The sequence below is a fragment of the Enoplosus armatus genome, chromosome 3, assembly GCF_043641665.1.
Source record: "Enoplosus armatus isolate fEnoArm2 chromosome 3, fEnoArm2.hap1, whole genome shotgun sequence".
NCBI lineage: Eukaryota > Metazoa > Chordata > Actinopteri > Centrarchiformes > Enoplosidae > Enoplosus > Enoplosus armatus.
In genome coordinates, this window is record NC_092182.1 from 26830049 (window position 1) to 26851567 (window position 21519).

Here is a 21519-nt window from a genome sequence, read left to right on the forward strand (position 1 = left end):
TGCTAAACTGGTTTAAATCCTATTTGAAGGACAGGGACTACTTTAGGTCTCTTAGTAATTACACATCTGAGGGTACAAAAGTGATGTGGAGTTCCCCAAGGCTGCATTCTCGGGCCTCTTCTGTTCTTCTACATGCTCCCACTGGCTCTAGAAAACAACTAAATATCTAACCATAACTACGCAAACGACACGCACATTCATGTAATGATATCACGAGGTGACTATGGTCCCGTACAAACACTGAGTAAGTGCATTGAACAGATCAGTGACTGGACGCGCCAAACGCTTCTCCAGTTAAACAAAGATAAAGCTGAAATAATTGTTTTTGGAGCCAAAGATTAAAAGCCAGAGCTCAGCCTCAGTCGCTAACGTTAAAGACCACAAACCAGCCCAGAAATCTTGGTGCAGTCATGGACTCCTACATTTCAGTAGCTACATTAAGACAATTAAATCATTAATATACATTAATCAGTCGACTGTCAGATACATATATCAAGAATTAAAGGACTCATGTCTCAATTGGCCCCACATTTATCTTCAGTGAGGCTCGAGTACTGTAACGCTGTCTTTACAGGTCTCAGACAGTTGCAGCTGAGACCAAGAGAGACCACATCAGTCCAGTTCTCAGATCTTTACACTGGCTTCCTGTGTGTCAAAGAATTGACTTTAAAATACTGCTGTTGGTTTATGAACCACTGATACATTTCTGATCTGCTGCTATGCTATGAACCGTCCAGAAGTCAGAATCAGAATCAGAAATACTTTATGAGAGGTCCAGACCTCTCAGATGGTCTGAGACTGGTCTGCCTAACCTGGAGAAGCAGCATTCAGTTTTTATGGTCCACATATCTGGAACAAACTCCCAGAAAACAGGTCTGCTCCAACCCTTCTTTTAAATCAGAAAACCTTTTATTAAATTAAATTTGGGACTAGTTATTCACATCTTATACTGCACTGTCATTTTTATTCTCCTGTTTTATTCAATTTTAGAATTATCTTTATCTACTATTTAAATGTTTCTTTTTCTATTGCCTCGTGTTTCTTTTCCTAATGTAAAGCACTTTGAATTGTCTTGCTGAACATAAACTTGCCTTCCCTTAAAATGTGCCGACAAATTCTTCTGAGGAGTCGACAATTTAGAGCCAAAGACAGAAGTACATTTTGGCACTTTTGACAAAATACAAGCTCCTTAATTTTAACCACCAATAAAAGCACTTATTAAATCATAATGAAAGCAGCCTGAATGAATTCTTAACGTGAAGAAACTGGATACAGATGTGTGTGTATTGGTGAAAAATTGTGAGGTGCTGAACCTAAAAGAAGACATGTAAGTAACGAGGGAGAGCAGCACAGATGGACGGAGGAGGGGAGGACAAATTAGAAAGACTGAGAGAGGAGAGGCCAGGTGGATGGGAAGAATTACAAGAGGACAGTGAGAAAAGACAGTAGGACAGCAGGATTAAAGCGAGGGATGTGGAGGGCGAGGAGCCCCTATTAGAGCTTTGTGAACAGAAGTACTTCATTAAGCTCGGTCGATGTCGCTGTGCCACAGCCAGCATACTAATACAGACCCACATATATCCTCTGTGCACCCCCCCCCATGCCTATTCAAACCCTGCTTTATCCTCCCTCCTCACTAGGAAAATACAAAGATGAGAATGAAGACAGAACTAAACTAACTAGTTCAGCTTAGGGCCCGTATTTATCAAACTTCTCAGAGTTACATGTAAGAATGCTTTGAAGATGCAATCGTGGTTTAAAACAGTTGTTTCCTGAGCGTGAGCATTCAGACACATTTATCAAGCAACATACAGCAAAGTGCCATTTAAAGGCAGCTCTCAACTGGTTAATCACATGCATCTGTGATATTGTTCATTCTTAAAAAACATCTTTATAGTTAACATATGTGCAAACACACATGAAATTGGCTGAAATGGAAACAAAATTCTACTGCTGGTAGAAAAGGAAGAAATGAGAACGTGTTTTAAATAAACACCAGCTTTTTGTTGTTGTTTGCACCACTGCTACACGCCAACACGATTCACTCATAAATAAATCAAGACACCTCTGGAGATCCCTCAACCTTGAGAGCATTTTTTAAGTGTAGGAAATTTGATAAAAAGCTTTTATTCTTAAGCTTGTGAGTAGAATTAAAAGTGAAGTTTATCTTTCACCTCAGTCCAAAGTTTCACTCTTAGCAGTTTGATAAATACTGGCCCTGCTTGCATGCAGCTTGTTAAAATGTGTTAGGCCTGTTGAGACAGAAAAGGCTGTTGAACTGTCATTAATCTGTTCTATCATTATATGCTGACGACTAGCTATTCTACATCTGCCAAAACCCACCAGTCCAAGCTGTGTCATCAAAGCATTTATTTGCTTTTGTCTGACCAGCTGAGCTTTAAGTTGCCAAAGGTCTGAGTTGATGGTGATGAAGATGTTTTTTTGTTGTTTATGGTGAAAAAAAGAGAGAAAAAGGTCCTCTTTAACAGTTTTACATCTCCATACAACTAAATTTGAATTAAACAAAAGTCAGAGATCCACAGAGAGATCCTTAGTTTTCTTTTATTATGGCCTTTCTACCTAAATGTATCTTCAAGTTTGATATTTTTATACCATTTGTTTTCTTTTTTTTTTCATTAAATGTCATCTGATTTAATAGTTCAAGTAGTTCACGTGTACAAGCTGAACAAACTTGGAGGTGGTGTCTGGCTTTAAGGAGCACGTTCTTTCTGCCCCAAATCCTCTTTCTTTTTATTTTCACTGAGAAGGAGAGTCGTGTTGTAGGTCCGGGAAGAAATAGTCAAAGTTCAGTATCGCTCATAAGACACCATTTCACTTAGCCAGAGAAGTTGTGGGCAAATCAGGAAAATCTGCTGTTTATTAGATATTAGATCCTCCTGGAGTCTTTGCGGACTTGTTCTCGCTGTCCTCCGCCAAGTTTGTTTTAAGCGTCCTTTCCCACTGAGGAGCGGGAAAAGACAAAATCAGTATCCTCGCTGTCACAAGACAGGCACGAACCCCCCACCCACCCACCCACCACCACACACACACCAATCCCTAAATCTACTTCTGCAGAGCATTTTCAATGTGCGCCCTTTTATCACTACCTCGCACAATTAGCGTCTTTCAGCATTGACTTTTAATGTTTTTTGCTCGCGTTCTTGGTCATTAGCCAACATAAGCCAGCTAACGACATGACGACTGCTTAACCCCCTTCAATCCATGAACTTTGACCTCTTCAAAGGAGAGTTGCCTGTCATACCCACTCCTGAACAGGGTATTTGTAGTAGTGCTGCGTCATGGTGTTCTGCTGCACTCCTTTGTTTTTAAACTGAAAGATCGTATACACCAGCACCAGGATGCACAGCGACAGAATGCAGGGGATCACAACTGCGATGGCGTTGACTGTCGTCGGCACGTCGTTGATGGTCACCATGATGTCCACGTCGTCGAGGGGCAGCTGCCGGTCTCCACGGTTACCCTTGCTGCCAGAGCGCTCCATGTCGGACTGGTCACAGCCCATCCAGTCACGCAAGATGGACTTGGGGTATCCGGATTCCACCGTCAGCTTCTGGTTGTCGAACTTCCAGTAGTCCTTCCCCTTGTAGAAGTAAGTGTAGTCTGAGAGGGTGGGGGAGGATTAGAGAGAGACACGGGGCATGAAGACGGGTGGAGGTAAAGGAAAGAGGACAAGAAAGGGAAATTAGAGACATAAGGAGTCAAAATTAAAATGACTACATCATGAAAATAGATTTGTTAAGCATTCATCATACAGCTTATATAACGCATTACATGAAAAATCTGATCAAGCTGAAACAAGCACAACAACATAACTTAATAAAATCACTTCAGTATCATCGTGGATCGGCTTTCAGGGGAGTCTTACCATGGCAACATCCTGTTTTTACAATTTCTGTTCAAATGAACAATTCCAAGAACATTGTAATGTAAAACTAACAAAGAGTTTAATTTTACATGAGCACACACAGTTCATTACGTTGATTGTTTTTGTGACTTATGTTGAAATATATTCTTGTGTGCAAAATAAATGGTAAATGGGTGCACTTAAATCACACTTTTGTACCTTAATTTCTACCTCTCATTCACACACACACACACACGTCAACAAAGTCTTCATCCTCTGGGGGCCATGACCATGGCTGGACCAAAGCAGTGTACCGTCCGACCCACCAACATTAACATCAATGGAGCCACGCTGCTAGCAAGGCTAAAAACACACAGTACAAAGGGAATAAAAACATATTGTACAAGATAACAGATTTCAAGCCACCCTGGACACCAAAGTGTCAATACACCACCTTCACAACCAACTCACGAAGCTTTGCAACCCCTCATATCTTTGCTTTAGTGGTTTGTTTGGAGCCGTGAAATTACCGGTTCAGTGCAAAGAAATAAGTCACTTGTGGTTACACATGTGAAGAGGCACTGCACTTGTGCCTGTGTCACAATAATAGAGGTCAAATATCAAATGAATACCACCAGGAAACCCCACTGTGTTTCCTCAATTCCTCAAAAGTTCACTCTCCAGAGACAAACAGTGACAAGCACAGCAGCGACAAACACCGTCCTTCACTCCTTAAGGAAAGCTTCCTCTGAAACTGAAAACATCCGTCAGTGTCCTCGGCTCCGTCTCTCAGCTCTGCTACGTCCCCGCGCTGCAGAATCTCATTAGAGACAATAACATTTCTGTTGTGACACGGTGGTTATCTATAGGCAGCTACAGTATTTTAGTCCCAGCAGTGGTTGTTTTTATTGAAGGGCAATATTACGTAATGCCTGTGAGACAGACACTGTAGCTGGGATACAAATGGGATGGTATGTGAGAGAGAGATACGGGGGGGGGGGGGGGGGGGGGGGGGGGGGGGGAGAAAACATGAAGGGATAAACCCTCACCAACAACACACACAGCCACATGTGATGAAAACTGTGTGCATGTATGTGTTAGCTAATGTTAGTGTTTTATTAACAACTGTCTCCAGGTCAGTGTTTCTTCCACCAACTAAAATGAAGATAATCTATAACACCTGCGTCCAACATGTCCAACATGTCCAACACGTCCAACATGTCCAACACGTCCAACACGTCCAACACGTCCAACACGACATTCTTTTGGTTCCTTTTATTCACTCGCATTCACGTGTTCCATAATAATTTTCCATTTTAAAGCTGAATTCTTTCTGCACAATAACATCTGTACAGCTGTGAGGTTATCAAAACTACATTTGAACTACAGCAAAGATGGCAGAGAACTACAACAAGGATACCTGGCCTTACATCACTGTATAACCAAGGTAACTTCTGCAAGATTTCAAATTATAGCACAGAGCAGCAGACGGACGGCAAGTAGAGATGTCTTGAGCGGCCCCGAGGACGGTATCAGGGCTGATTCAGGTCTACTTAAATGGATCAGCTAAACTCCTTTACAGCCGGGCTCTGAGTGACTCTGAGTTCTGACACTGAAGTTGTCTTTTATCTCTCCTCTCTGTTTCTTATTAGCAAAGCTAACTATACAAAACATTCAGGCAGCAGCTTCTCACTTTTCTCCAGTTGAAATAACAAAAAACGACTCCGACAGCAGGTCATATCCGCTGACGCTAGTTAATGTTAATCCAGTGACGACAGAACAAAATGAAATGTGTCTGTTGTCGTGTTTGTGCGTCTGAACTCGACCACAGATCATTTGTGAGGGAAGAAGCTCCACTCGGTAACATCGCCGCACGATCAACAATCCCAACAACTCGAGTGACAGTGAGACGTCTTCCCCAGAAACGCCATCAGCTGATCTCACGTCAGTTTCAGGAGTCACACTCGTATTAATATCACATCAATAATTTGATATGATCAATCTTAGTTCTTATTTCAATGTGTCAGATACATATTTAATCAACATTTAAGTAAATATAAGTATTAGACTCGATGGGGGCAAAAAAACACTTAATCTAACATCCTGAACACGAACGTAATTTAATGTCTTAATGTCTCAAAAACAGTCTGAATGAACTGAAGACATGATCCTGAGAACATTTGATGGGTTTCAGGAGAGTTTTAGTGTCCAAGGTGTGAATTTCATTTTAGACTTTTTATTTTTTACAGTAATGAGAATTCACTTCTGGGGGGGGGGGACATAGAAAACCTTTTCTTATGTCAAATGTAATCATGTTGAATATCAGGACAAATCAGATCTCAGAGGCTTTAACACACACACACACACACACACGCACACACACACACACACACACACATGCACGCACACACACATACACACACACACACGTACACACACATAGCTCACAAACATGAAAAAAACCCAGAAGGTTTCCTCTTTTTTGTCCGCTCCATCACCTCCAAACAGCCCAAAGGAAACAAACACTCGCTCACACACACACACACAAACACACACACACACACACACACACACACACACACACACATCCTCTGAGGCAGCCACAAGGTCATGAGGTCACGACTGGACAAGCAGAAGTGATGATGGGCAGTTTTATCCAGCAGACAGTGAGTCTGTGCGAGCCTGCTGGTGGCGTTTTATTCATCTGAATGAAGTGAATCATCGAGAGGCCGACTGTCTGATGGGGAACTGACTCTTTGACTGTTCTCTCAGTCGAACAGCGGAACCGTTTCTACACATAATGCGATCTTCAGCTCAATTTGTTTAAGTACAGAAATGGAGCAGGATTTAATTTCACAAAAGAAATGTTTTTCAAATGGTGTCTATATTTACCCTAAAACAATCCATTAAACCACACACCCATATCAGTTTCCTCTAAACATATCGGGGATTTTATTTAATAGTTTCCTGCATAAAAAAAAAATGTATCAAAAACAGAAATGTAGAATGATCATTAATTATACGTTGAGCGTTAGCATCGCCAGCAAGGCTAACGAAGGTGGAAATTACAAATTAATTTTGTTGTCACTTTAACAAAAAAATCAAGTTTGAACGCATGAGAGCCAACGCAGTTCACTCAAACACATCATTTAATCCTGACGTATGATGTGGAGCGTTTCTGTAACGAGCTAACAGCTGACGTCAGACCTGTTCCTGTTTTTAACTGTCAGCTAACAGCCTTCATCTTCCTTCATCTTCCTTTATCAACGACTTTTCGTCCCTGCTGTCGAATCCAAAATGTTTCCGTGCAGCTCTGAGCTCTGCAGCTTATCTGCATCGGTGTTGTTCCTGTTGTTTCTGCGGCTGTCGCAGTCTGACTTACACAACCAGGGGAACTGGTCCGGGGGCCCCGACTCTGACCACCTGTAAAGCGCTAGTTCATTTCTGCTGCCTTCTATTCTATTCTTCGTTTCTGTCTTTATTTTCATTCTTGATATCAGTTTTGCCTACAAATGTGTATACGTGTTCAACTTTCTTTTATTCACTCTTTAAACATTTGTTTCCATGTGTAAATGTCTGTAAAGCCCTTTTAAAAGGCCGAATGATTCACTCACATCCCTCCCTGCTGATGAAGGCCCCCTGCGGTGCGTCCGGTACTCCCTTCCACACAGTGATGGGTTTGGGGTATCCTGGGTCAGCCGTGCGCTTCTCCTCGTTGTAGCGCCAGTACTGGTCCCCTTTGAAGAAGTACGTTTTTCCAACCGGCTCCCAGCGCAGCGCCGTGTCGATGCCATCTTTGGGGAGGCAGCTGCCCAGCTCCACCAGGCTGTGAGGGTAACCCGGCTCAGCCGTGACTTCCTTAAACACCCAGTACTTATCGCCTGGAGGATGTGGGAAAAGATAGATGAGTCAGCTATTTTCGGTTATCTCATGTTTCTGGTCGAGTTCTGTTTTAGAGAGAAAACTTTCTAACAACCTCAGATATCACACCTGACGTTAAAGTCTGAGCTAAAGAGTCCCTTAGTTTAATATTTATAAATGATTATTTAATGGTAGAAATCCCAGATCCAGATCATCACCAACATCTAATGGATTGATCTTTGGCCTGAGGCCGATTTGTCTTCTGAGACATCCTGCTGTCAGCCTGACTAAATAACACGGCCGCCTCCTTGGCAGAAAAGAGTCAAGACATAAACATAACCTTTACAAACAAATCTAATAATGTTAGCTTTTGAAAATAAATATTTATTTTATATTTAAAAATTCACAGTCATGATTGAACTGTAGTTTGCTGCTTTCTACACTCTGAGGATGAAACAGCTCCTGTTAAACATCCACTTTTTATTCAGAAGACAGCTGCGAGAGATTAAAAACTGCTGGTTAAATCTTCTCTATAAAGGCTCTTTTATTAGGCTATTAAATTAGCCTGAACTGACAACAACTCCTTTAAATAACCTGTACTCATCATCTGAAAAAAACAACATATGGGAACAATGAATACAAAGATTAATACAAGACACTGAATCCTAATTTTATTCTTTTCAGACACTAATAGCTCCTCCAGGCATTTATCTAACGCAGTGTAACTCTTGTAAATGAACAGTACATCTTCCTGGGGAGATACTGATAGATACCTGTGACCTTTAGCAGGTGCTTTATCATCATAATGCCTGGAGGAGACATTAATACATACATTTCTACTGTGTTTGTATACTCAAGACATTGAGCTAAGGACAGTCGTAGCCTGGTCGAGCTGTGTCATTGTGTGTGTGTGTGTGTGTGTGTGTGTGTGTGTGTGGTGTGTGTTTGTGTGTGTGTGTGTGTGTGCGTGTGTGTGTGTGTGTGTGAGTGTGTGTGAGTGTGAGTGTGTGTGTGAGAGAGAGTGAGCAAAGCTATTAATATCTGCTCCTGGCTGACCGCGATAGCAGGACACTCCGTCAGAAGATGGTGTGTGTGTGTGTGTGTGTGTGTGTGTGTGTGTGTGTGAGTGTGTGTGAGTGTGTGTGTGTGTGTGTGAGTGTGTGTGTGTGTGTGTGTGTGTGTTTCAGAGAGAGTAAGAGAGAGAGAGATGAGTGACTCCACAGTCAGCAGGCAGAGGATGAGTGAGGTTTCATCCATAGACTGAAATTCTATTACTTTAGGCTGGGTCCTCCCCACTGCCTCGCCTTTCTCTATTTCACACTTTATTAAATATACTTTCAGGAGGAGGCGGCAGGACAGAGTCTAATAACACCGGAGCAGATGGCAGACAGAGATTTGAAGTTTCTCCACTGAAGATTATGAGCAAAAATCTGCTGATTTCGGAGAAAAACTCAAATTCTGCCAAACAAACAAACAAATTAAACTGAAAGACACAATCAAAACCTGATGATCAAACATGTAATGACCCACTTTTATTTATAGCATATTAATAGCATATTGAATCATTTATGGCTAATTAACCCCAGTAAGCTCTGTGACAGGCAGAAACATGACAACAGATACGCTTTCACCACCGGGAACGTTAGCTAATTAACTGCAAGTGAGCGAGCTGAAATAGTCTCAAAGTAAACATCTGGTGGTGGATGAGGTGAGACATCCATGATTCACTCCGTAACAATGTGTTCTTAAACAACATGCGGTTTCTCCAAATGTGTGTGATGCCAGTTACTCTTCACACCTTCCTCCATGTGTTAGCACACTGTTAGCTGCTCGCTGAGACTATTCAGTCACATTTAAGTTTTTGAAAATGATGCCACTGAAATGACAAAAAATAAAAAATGCACATTGTTTTCTCTGTACCATTGTTTATGAGTCTGGACCAATGAGACTAAAGGCCGAGTTCCAGGCAGAACTGTGATACGTTGAAAAAAACATCTTAGTATTCTTTTCCCGTACCTTTGAAGAAGACAAATTTGCCATCAGATCTCTCGTAGGCAGCGTCGATGCGAGGCGGCAAGCCCTTCCAGAACTGATCGATCTGCATGGGATAACCCTCCTGCACCTTGTTGTTCCGCAGACGCCAAAACCACCGGTCCTGCAACGAGTCACGAGTTAAAAGTCAGCTATCACTAAACCAGCGTCTTATAAAAACCTTGTGTGACCCTGTTTTATGAATCTCAGTCATTGTGGAAGTGGGCGCCTCAATCAGCCACTAAATATTCTGCCTGCTCCACCCGTTCGACCTCCCAATGAAAAGAACAGCGAGGAAGAAGTTTAGCGACTGTATCACAGTACGTTCTCCAACAGAGCTGCAGCCATTTATAGAGCCAGTAGCATTAATCCATAATACATACACCTGTATATAATACATACACCATCTGCACTGACCTCAACCATCAATGTTAAATGACAATCAATGATTTAGTTCACAGTGCATCTCATCCACCGTGTGGGAGACACTTCATCAGAGGTGGGGGAGGAGTTAGTTAGTCTTCATCCATGAAGTCTTTTCTCTTGTAAAACCCCAAAAAATACTGTGTGAAAACAGATAAATAATAAATCTCACCTTTTGTTTGTTTCGAGTGTGGGGTGGGCTCATTGCTGCCTCTTGTGGCCGTTGGGGGGAAAAGAGACTATGACCGTTAAGTACCAGAGGGTGTTTCGGCCCTCCAGCCTCAGGGGGCAGTCATGGTCTGATGGTGTGGTTATGTGTTATGGTTTGGCGCACCAATGTGAGGAAGAAGAAGACGAAGAAGTACTTGAAAACGTACTTGGACAGGTGACACAAAGGTGATTTTTATGCTTTATTGGAAGTGTTTTATAAGAGAAAAGACTTGAAGGATGAGGACTAACTGGTTGGTTTGGCAAATGCACGACTGGTTATCAGTCCCACCTCTGATCCAGGACTGTCGTGTGGTTCCCTCCATAAGGTATTCTGTATTTTTCCCACATCATTTATTTCCCAAATGTACCTTAGAAAATAAGAAGATACTTGTAGCATACTGCAGACGCTGCTTCAGTGAAATGAATAACTGGAAGTCGCGTCCATAAATCCCAAAATGTGTCATGGAGCGCTGATAAAAGAAGGAGGCATGAAAAAAGAGAAGGAACAACCTGACAGACGAGGAGAAGGGCAGCAGAGAGACGAGGACAGACGACAAAGATAAGAAAAGTGAGGTGATGCAAGGTGGAGGGGAGGAAGTACAGGAAGAGGAAGGCAGGAGGAAAGAGATAAGAAGAGAAAAGACAAGAAAGAGGGAGGAAGAAGAGGAGGAGGAGGAGGAGGAGAAGAAGGTGAGCATCAATCTGAGCTCATTATCATTTGGCTTCGGTGAATCTAGGACACAGCCGAGCGAAGTCCCCACTGAGTGCTACACACACACACACACACACACACACTTATATGATCAAACATCATCCGCCGGCCTCTAATGCTTTTCTGTGTGAACCCAAACAGAAAAAAAAGAAAATCAATGCTTCACATCTCACGAAGGAAACGAGTGTTTCTCGCCGAGGAAACATCCCATAATGAGTGTCGTCTTTCAAACGCCCACTGGCTCTCAGCCCTCTTTGTGTCTTAATATGGCCCCGTCCTAGAGGTAAAGGGAAAAGAAAATCGGCCTTGTGTTTCTGATTGATGATGATGATGATGATGATGATGATGATGATGACGATGACGATGATGTCTTTTTGAAGTTTGTGTTTCCGTCAAGGCCATAAACTCTCTCAGAGCTGCAAAAGTCCAACACATGACTACGTTTCCTGCACATCTCAGAACACAACAACTTGTTGGTGAACAGCTGCTTGTTCACACGTCCCGTCACGTTTGTTAACTTTGTTAAACATCGTTTTCATGTCGTTCTATGTGACACCTCATTCCAGTGAGGGCTCGCATGCTGGTATTTTTTTGGGGGGGGGGGGGTCTGCTTTAATGGACAGTGAGCAGCGAGGGGAGAGAGGATTTGTTGGCCAGACTTGTTCAAACCCATAACAGGATGATTACACAGCGTGAGCCTGCACCGACTGACATTCACAACAATGCAGTCACAACTTCTTGCTACTCAACCCTCAGCACAGAGGTCCACACCTGCATGCTACTGAGCAGGTAATGACCCAGTTAGAAAGAGCTGATCCACATGAAATGTATATGCAGTATATTTACACCTGAGCCTAAAATATCTACCCACATCTGCAACTGCAGCAGCCACAGTGATCCACTTAGCTGGAGTTGATCTCTGAGGCTTGTATTGTGCTGTATCAGCGCACGTTCCACAGAATATGATGCATCGCAGACGTGTGTCTTTACAAAAGAAAGAAAGAAAGCATGAAGTGTGTGGCGGTGTCTGTATCTGCCTGGATTTTCTTATTTTACTGTGTTCCAGACGTTTCTGGGCGTCAACCTTCGGGCGGTGGGTGTGTAGCCCCCAGCCAATAACAGCGTGCGCAGAGTGCGAGGGCGGGACTCTATAAAAACATACCAGGTGCCCGGGGGAGGGGCTGACTTTGACAAATCCTACTCATTCTGCCTCCGAATGTCTGGAAATAAATGCGATGGATCAGTAAGATGAACATGTGCTGACAGGATGGGTTGGCGACGAACACGCTGTGTTCCCTTGTTAAACACTTAATTGATTGCCGGGACATCACAGTCTTATTTACATTCAGATCACTGAGTAGCAGAACATCTTGTGATGTTACCTCTCCACACACACAACGACACAAAGCTTAAATCAACATGTGTCAAGACACTGTTATTCTGTCTGATGGAGAAAATGTGGACGCATGATTGTAACTGTAAACTACAGACGGGGGTCTGTCTCCTGACTCTCCCTTTTCTCCCTGAACCAAATCTTAACCAAGTATTTGTAGTCGCCTACATTTAACCAGACCTGGCAAATCAGAAAACGCTAATATTAGCAGTATTATTAGTAGTAATATAGTAGTAGTATTTCTGGAACACTATAGTGACATAGACAAGTTCAGGAATGAGGACCTGATGTCGACACAGGTCAGATATCACTTCACTACTCGTCTCATCGGGGGTTCAGTGTCTTCCTCACGGACACTTCGACGTGCGGACGGAAGGAACCGGGGATCGAACCACCGACCCCTGCTCGACTGTGACATGAATGTGCATCAACTTACAGGTTACGTCGAGAAGCGACAATGAGGAGACCAAAGGGAATAAGACTGAGGACACTTTGTGTGAACCAGCTCCTTTAATCGGGACAAAGCTTTTACTTTAACCAAAAAATACACATTATTTAGACATTATTTGTAGTCAGACTGAGAGACAGACAGGTGAGTAGACAGATAGACAGACAGGCAGAGAGGGAAATGAGATGGTTTGGCAGATAGACAGGAATCTGCCGGAGAGGAGACAGACAGGTATGGACAGGTGAGCAGATGGAAAAGAGAAAGACTCACATCGACAGGCAGGAAGGCGGACAGACGGAGAGATAGACGGGTCTGTGACCTTTTCTAACATTCAGTTTAAAGATCAGAGACATCAAAATGGATTTTTCTTCCTCTTCTACGCTGATCTTCACACACACACACACACACACACACACACACACACACACACACACACACACACACAGAGCGTTTTCAGACTTTTGACCCAGAATGTGTGTATTTATGTGACCATGACGCCTGCTGTGTGTCGGTATGGTAATAACACAGTGATCAGTTATTAACGAAGCCCATGCCTGGTGCTAATGATCGTAGGCTGGATGGCAGCATATGCCGCTGGGCTGCTTCTTTCATCTGAAGAGCCTTGCAGCACTAAGACAGCACACACAGCGGGGATGGAGCCCGTAACGCTGCCGGTGTCGGAGCGATCGTTACCTTGCGAGCTACAGAGCTCGCTCACAGCTGCTTAGGTCCTGCATCCTCCTCACTTAATGTTCAATTAAGCTTTAACCCCCCCCCCCCCCCCCCAGTGTGTTTTATGTAGCAGCACGCGGCCGTGTGACTCCCCCTCTGTAGCAGCCTTCACAGCTTCCTGTTCTCAAACATTGTGCCTGCATCTCCACACACATGCACCCTGGATTCTTTTGTAAGAGTTAATGTAAGACTTCTGATCATTTTTATACTTCAGTGCATTCAATATTTGTGATTTAAACACTTAAATGTTTTAATGTTTTTCATATACAATTTGATGTAAACCACTTTGAGCTAGGAGCTACACAGAGTTTACTGCCAAATGGACAAAAAGCTTTAAATTATCATTCAGTTGTTATTGAACTGACAGTCGCAAATAGCATGACCTCAGTAAATACATTATCTCCTCCTGAAATGCACATGCGATGAGAGAGAGATGCACCCTGCAGACACTCTCACTCCCTCAAATAAGATAAAAATATTGGGTCTACAGAATGCAACTCATCAAAAAGAGTATCTGTAATACTGCAACATGCACTACAAGCCTACACTGTGCAGTTCACAGGACTAAAAGAAACATTTCAACACGAATCTCCTGACAAAGCTTTGCACCGTGTGAGCAGCAGAGCACCAAACATCTGTTAATCCTGACTCTTGAGGCTGTCTCTTGTGTCTTTGTGTCTCTGGCTTCAGCAGTGTTTTTGTTGCGTCTCTGCTCACCTTGAAGACAAACATCTCCCGCCTGAAGAAGGCCACAGTGTTGAAGTTGCCATCGCAGATGTTGGGTTTGCCGTTTCCAGGCAGCGCGGGCCGGTCGCCGGGCGGGCGCGCCGGGCGGGAGTGACGGTCATGCTTGCGCTCGGAGGTGGAGTGCGTCCGTCGAGAAGGTAAGGTGGGTAACGGCCTGGTGGGTTCCAGCATGGCCGTGGGGATACCTGGTGAAAAACAACAACATGAATCATTCCAGCATGGTGACAGATTTCTGTTTGCTCAAATATTGTTTGTGTGTTTATGAGACAACACACTGGAAAACAAAGATCCACAACAACATGAGTCACTGTGTCATTGATTTTAGTCGTGTAAACATGAGTTTTTTTTTATGTTGTATCCTCTGAGACGAGAAAAGATCAGCAACATTTTGTTTAGGGATTTGTTCATGGTTCCAGAAAGCAGCTATTTTGTCCGATTTTAACCAAAAAAGAAAAAAAATATATCCTCCAAAGTGTTACTACTTTATAGGTTGACAAAGACAAATACTCCACAATAAACTGCACCAACAGTCTCATTTTGAAATAAAACCCCTCACTGAGAGTGGATGGTTGGTATTTTCAGGTGCTGAAGCAAACAGGATCAACTCTCAGCAGATACAATAACAGGCTTTGTTATCCACACTGAACACCAGTGCAGTGGAAAAATACTGTTGACCGCACTGCTTTGGCCACTGTTTCCTCTCAACGCTGACTCAAAATGTCACCCGTGTACCATGACCTTTAATGTTAAGATCATTTTTTGTTCTGAAGGACAAAGATAACCCTCCTGCTTTGAAGCTTAAAGGAGACCAGAATAATGTAAGTAAAGAACAAAACAAATGTTACAGATACTGTAGGTTACATGAAGCAGCACTGACGTCTTACTTTGAGTTTTGAGTTTCTTTTTCCTGCTTCTTTGTGTCTTTGTATCACAAATAAATGTTACACCACATTACAACAGACGCTGTCATGATTATTCCAGGGTAGAAAGAAAGCGTGTCAGGAAATGTGTCTGCTTCTGACAGGCCTTCGCTGTTCTTTGTTCACTTAAAGAAAAAAAGAGTTTACTGAAATGTGAGGCATCTTCTCTGAAATGGAACAAAGTGTCCCTGGTGGAAACGCAAAGGAAAAGACACAAAGTCAGACATTTTGTTTTTTAAATGTTTCTCTTTCCAGGCAAAGATTGATCAGCTGTGTATATTGTTTATCAGCCTGACGCTGCCTTACATATTCACCCAGTGCAGCGCCCCCTCCCCGCTGGACAACTGTTCTTCATACTTCAGCCTCACTCTGGGCTATAAGATTAATAATTAATGTCCAAGGTGTGCTGTTTTTGCTTTTGCAAGTTTTTGCTTTCAGGTCTCAAGTGAAGTCAAGTGTTTTTTCACTTCAAGTCTCGGACTAAAAGTCCTTAAGATTTTCATGAAATCAAACCATCCGCTTTCTTTCTGCAATAGACATTCAATGTATTTACAGTCTGTAATTACCTCTCTATATAGTAGTTTCTATTGTGAGTGGCGGAGTCCGCCATTCCCACACTGGATTCAAATTGCATTCACACGCACAAGAGACTCACAGGAAACAATGCAGCATGTAATCCAGCATTACGGTTCGTAATTTGATCTGACTGATATCAGCCTCAATGTTTACTCTCCTGCAGCCGTATCAGAGCTATATTAAGCTACCGTCTCCAAAACAAGACGACGGCCATTTCAGCTGATGTTGTTGTCAACGGATGAGTTGTAAATCTGTCAGTCAGCAGAAGCAGCGAGCTGTTAGATGAACTCCTCAGCAACACAACCAGCTGCTGTGTGTGCAGCATGAAATCAGACCGCAGTTACAATCATTCACACAATTATTATTATACAGTTAATCATTGACAGACTTCAAAATGAAAACAACCTGAGTTTGTTTGGCTGCACTGTAAACAGGTGAACAAGTCTGCTCTGCCTTATTCTCAGTGAGTTTTGTAAATGATGTTGGTTGGATTAAATATAACCGGTGATGTCTGCGAGAGATGTTTGTGCAAGTATTTGTACATTTTTTAAATTTGGGCAAAATGTTTGCAAAAATACTTTTATCAGAATATATTCAGGACGCTGTAACTAGATTACGTAATTAATCCAACAATAGTATTATCACAACACTGTCACTTCTGGTCCACATGAACTCTGTGATGTTTTTATTTCACAAATTAAAAGGATGCATAAAACAAGTGGATGGAAACGTACCAGTGATCCTCTTGGACCAATATCAGTATCACTTTGATCAACAGACCAACAGAAGAACAACACAGTGCCCTCTCAAAATGCTGAAACGCAGCTGTGGAATAGTTCGTTTGCATGATAAACGACTCAACCGACTACTTACCGTAGATTTTCTGTATGCCCTGCAGGTCATCCAGAGGCAGTTTGAAGTTGTGCGTGTCCATGTACTGATAGAAAGGAGCCATGATGGCACTGGGATCGTTGGAGTGCTCCAAACCTAACGCATGACCCAACTCGTGGACCGCCACCAGGAACAAATCATTGCCTGAGAGAGAGAGAGAGGCGAACGTGAGCAACAAGAGTCAAAGAGGAGATTCACGGAGAGAGGGATGAAGGAAAGCAGTCGAGGTGGAAAAAGAGGGAGATGAAGAGGGAAGAGGACCGGAAAGGAAAGGTGGAGGTGTGAAGACAAGACAAAGGGGAAAGAAATCAAAGAAATCCAGGGAGAGAAACGACACTTTCAACACCACTGACAGTCTTAAAAAAGCTTTTCAAAAGATTGTTTCAAAGCAGAAATCAGGAAATAAAACAGAAAACAAGAACCACTTTGTGCTGCTGACAGGCCTTTCCGCTGGCTTTTGTTCAGTTAAAAAACAACAACACAGTTTTCCAAAAAAACCTCAACATCTCCCGCTTGTCTGAAACGGAACAAAGCCTCCCCAGTGTAAACACAAAGGAGAAGACCAAAGACACGCCATCGCTGGAAAAGTGAGCTGAAGTTAGTCTGTGATGCCGTTGACTCATCAGCAGTGTAATACGAATCTCACATCAAAAGAAGAATTTGTGGTAAATGGAGGCGACTGTCAGCTTGTGAATCTGAATCCCATTTTTAAAGTCCAGCATGAGCCAGTTCTTCAAACGCTGCTGCTTGACGGGGATTACGGCAGAGTACGGCAAACTGTTTAGTGCCACATCAAGTGAAATTCACAAGTTCACACTTACGCAAAATGAGATTTTAAATTTTTAATCTGTGACTGTATAAATAGTGTGCTGCTGCTTGAGGATTTTCAGATATGCCAGTGAAAAAGCAAACATGTTGAATTTGGAATGTGAAAATATTCGTCTGGATGCACACCGAGAGCTGAGGCGTCGTTGTTTGACACGACTGACTGCATTTCACGTGCAAAGGAAGCTGCGCTGACTTTCAAATTAACGTCATGCTCTGTGCAAGCTTTAGAAAATGTTATACATTTTAGTTCTTTGCAACAGATGTGTTAAATTGAGGCTAAATTCATTTACAATTACTCACTTAAGGTGGCTTGGGCAGATTGGATAGTTATCAGATACCAAAAAAGCGAAAGGTAAGACCGAAACAGCACGGTGGTTTTAGAAGCTGCAGTCTTAAATCTCGTCTGGGTTGATTATATCTAGATAGGAGACGGGGCCTAAATAAATATAGGACGTTCTTGGAAAGGACAGAGATGATGACAGACGATGAAAGAATTTGGAGCAAAAAGAGGGAAAATGCTCAGAGAGGAGGCTACAAGGCAAAAACGGAGGATTTGAATTCTTTCTTAAAGGGAAGATTTTCCACAAACAACACTACTTCTAGCATTCATATTGCTACTTGAACTCGTATTACAACTAATCAAAATAATACCAAGAAAGAGAAACGAGGGCTGTGTTTTCCCGGATGTCATGTTCTCCTGTGAGGTTTGTTAAAACCAGGCTCTATTTCATAATCTGAAGAGCTGAGATTCTGAGCTGCTGTCAGACGCTTAATGACTTCTTACGGTCTGAACGCACAGCTCAAATTAATACATTTCATCAGCTCGGTAATTGGTTTGACTCTGTTTGAACCTAATTACAGAACATAATTATCTTTTTTTCTTTACTCAGGCTGGTTCTGTCTGAAGATTATAGCCTCTGTGGCCAGCAGCTGACTTATGGACTAATGTAACTGTATAGAAGATGAAGTTTCTTTCAGCTCTTTCACTAACTTTCTTCTCTTTCTCGGGTAAACAGCTGTACAGACGATCCCTGTTTTCCCTTTTTGTTCTCTTCCTCTCTCTAATAAGCTCGACACATCAGTTTCTACTGTTTTAACTGACAACTGAAGTCCTCATCGAGACAGAACGACCACTGGCCTGCGTCTAATCCAAAGAATGCATTCAATAAAGCCTTTATTTACGGTCCATATTCAGTGAATGCCTTTCATCTTTACTTCTTTACAGCGGAGGTTTCAAACTGTATTGCATGGAAGCTTGAGACAAGAGTAATTATTCAAAAGCTTTTGAGTTTTCCTTAAAATGAAGTGTGGTGGATTGCACAGCCGTAAGAAGCAGCTTAAACGAACAGTTTTAGTGTCCCATGACGGAACAATATTGTTTCAGAGGCCTTTTCATCCTGCCAACAGTAAAATGTGAGGGAGAAGCACTGACTTATGAATAAACTTATGAATTATAACTATGGTTTTGTGATGAGGGATTACAACTCATCGAGTGACGGACCTGAGTACCTTTACCAAACTTAATCCGATCCGTCCGAGAGTTGTCGAGATTTCTCTCTGAAATGAACGTTACATTAAAAGTTATCATTAGCCAGGGAACCGGACAAACCTGCAAGCTCGTGTTTTATTTGCTCCTGCAGGTTCGTCTGGCCCCCCTCCCCTTCAGACAGACTTCCATCTGGCCTGATCCAGGTCGGCCAATCACGACCGTTCATCTAATGATGAGACTTTTAAATCCTTTCATGCCAATCGTCTGTGTACCACGTTGAACTAGAAGACATAAGAACTGGATGTTGGAACTAGCTACCTAGCAGCCTACCGCTATGCCACTACGTCGCTACGTTTTGTTGCTCTGATTGGTCGTAGCGTGCAGAGGCATTTCGGTCCGCGCCCTTTGATAACGGCCCTCAGAAACTACAAATGAACCGAAAGGTTCCAGACTAAATTTGCAAATTGGTGTGACGATGGCAGGCTAGGTTATCACCGGAGTCAGCAGGATTCATCGTCTGAGAACCCTGAAAGTCTGCAAAACTTCAACCTGCTGGTGGCGCTCGATGGAAAGTCAGATCACCAAAACTATCAAGAATATCAAGAAGTTCAGGACAATCCATCCACTATTTGTTGAGACATTTCACTCTGTCTGTGTTTCTTCTGCTCTGTACGTTACTCTGTGCTGGTTTACACCTTCTCTTTCTCACACTCTTCTGTCCCTGTATGCTGCTGTTTCTTTCATCCCTCTCCTCTGCCTTCTTTTCAGCTCTCCTTCTCGCACCGCAGCCTTCCTCCTCCTCCTCCTCCTCCTTCTCCTCCAGCCTTTATCTCTGCGCCTGCCATGCCTCTCTGTCTTCCATGTCGCAGGAAAGATAAAGATGATTTTACAGCACAAGACGTACACTTCATGTACAGCAGCTTGAGGGAATTCCCAGCGGGCTCTCTCTATGTGTCTTCCTCTCCCCTTGTGGTTGGTCTACAGTCTGCCTTCGGCGCCCCGCAGTGACGATAACGGCTTCCTCTGTCATGTTTGCCCCTGCAGTCGTCTGCCTGCCTGCGATAAAGATGATGTTTGATATTGCTGTGATGAAACCTGTCTCTCAAGTAATCCCAGTCTGACGTGTCCACAGACTCTGCTTTGTTCCACTCGAGCAGTTCTCCCTCTGAAATGTTCATCCTTGGCAGAGATGAGTTTGCGTGCCAGAGATCATTTTGTACAAGCAGCGTCTGAAATTAACTTTTTGGCTCACTTGCCAAGTCCTGGTAAAGCACAAAAAATTACCTGCCAAGAATATTTTTTTCTCTCTGGCCAAAATCATTAATTTGTGGTACATTTTTCATAGAAAACATCATGCCCCCCCCCCCCCCCCCATTCAAACCTGTTCCTGTCTAGAAACGTATCCTGTGTGAAATATTCTTTCAATTAGCAGACAAGAGCAGATTCATTCAACTGCTGCTCCATCACGTATACGATGGATCAAGTCTGTAAACCATCACAACAAAAGGAAGAATGCAGCTTTCCTCCAGGAGAAGAGTGTGCGAAGGTTAAATACAGGCTGGTTTAAACTAGAGGGACTGAGATGTTATGTTATTTCAGTTCAAGCACTTATTGTTAGTTTCAGATGGGTAATATTTCATTCTGGACGCTCTGGGTTTTGTCAATGGGTTTTTGGTCAGATGCCTGAAATAACGTTTTGCTCTACGACATAAAATACGTCAGTAGACACCCCCCCACTCGTGAATTTTGAAGCTTTTATGTGTCCTAAAAAAGGCGTTTGCTAACAAGCGGCTACATGAGACTACAGAGGTTGACACAGACATTAACGTCTTAATGCCAAACACAGACAGTCATCTACTCACTAGTCCGCCTTTACAGCCTCGTTGTGTTTATACTCTACATCTATCTGTCTATATATCTATATTCTATCTGTCTATATATCTACATCTATCTGTCTACATCTATCTGTCTATATATCTATATTCTATCTGTCTATATATCTACATCTATCTGTCTATATATCTACATCTATCCGTCTATATATCTACATCTATCTGTCTACATCTATCTGTCTATATATCTATATTCTATCTGTCTATATATCTACATCTATCTGTCTATATATCTATATTCTATCTGTCTATATATCTACATCTATCTGTCTACATCTATCTGTCTATATATCTATATTCTATCTGTCTATATATCTACATCTATCTGTCTATATATCTACATCTATCTGTCTATATATCTACATCTGTCTGTCTATATATCTACATCTATCTGTCTATATATCTATCTGTCTATATATCTATATCTATCTGTCTATATATCTACATCTATCTGTCTATACAGTATATCTACATCTATCTGTCTATATAACTATATCTATC

The 21519-nt window shown here is 42.5% G+C and overlaps 1 protein-coding gene across 1 annotated transcript in view; it reads right to left on the reverse strand.

Moving 5' to 3' along the window:
* Positions 1–3256: 3256 nt before the first annotated feature.
* The window catches only part of mmp24 (matrix metallopeptidase 24), a 35809-nt gene continuing 17546 nt past the window's right edge, over positions 3257–21519 (reverse strand). Inside the window, exons 6-10 of the mRNA XM_070902001.1 lie at positions 16792–16953; positions 14393–14607; positions 9743–9881; positions 7480–7746; positions 3257–3621 (exon numbers count right to left, since the gene is read on the reverse strand). Of these exons, the coding sequence (XP_070758102.1) occupies positions 3257–3621; positions 7480–7746; positions 9743–9881; positions 14393–14607; positions 16792–16953 (1148 nt within the window). The remainder of the gene's footprint in view (positions 3622–7479; positions 7747–9742; positions 9882–14392; positions 14608–16791; positions 16954–21519) is intronic.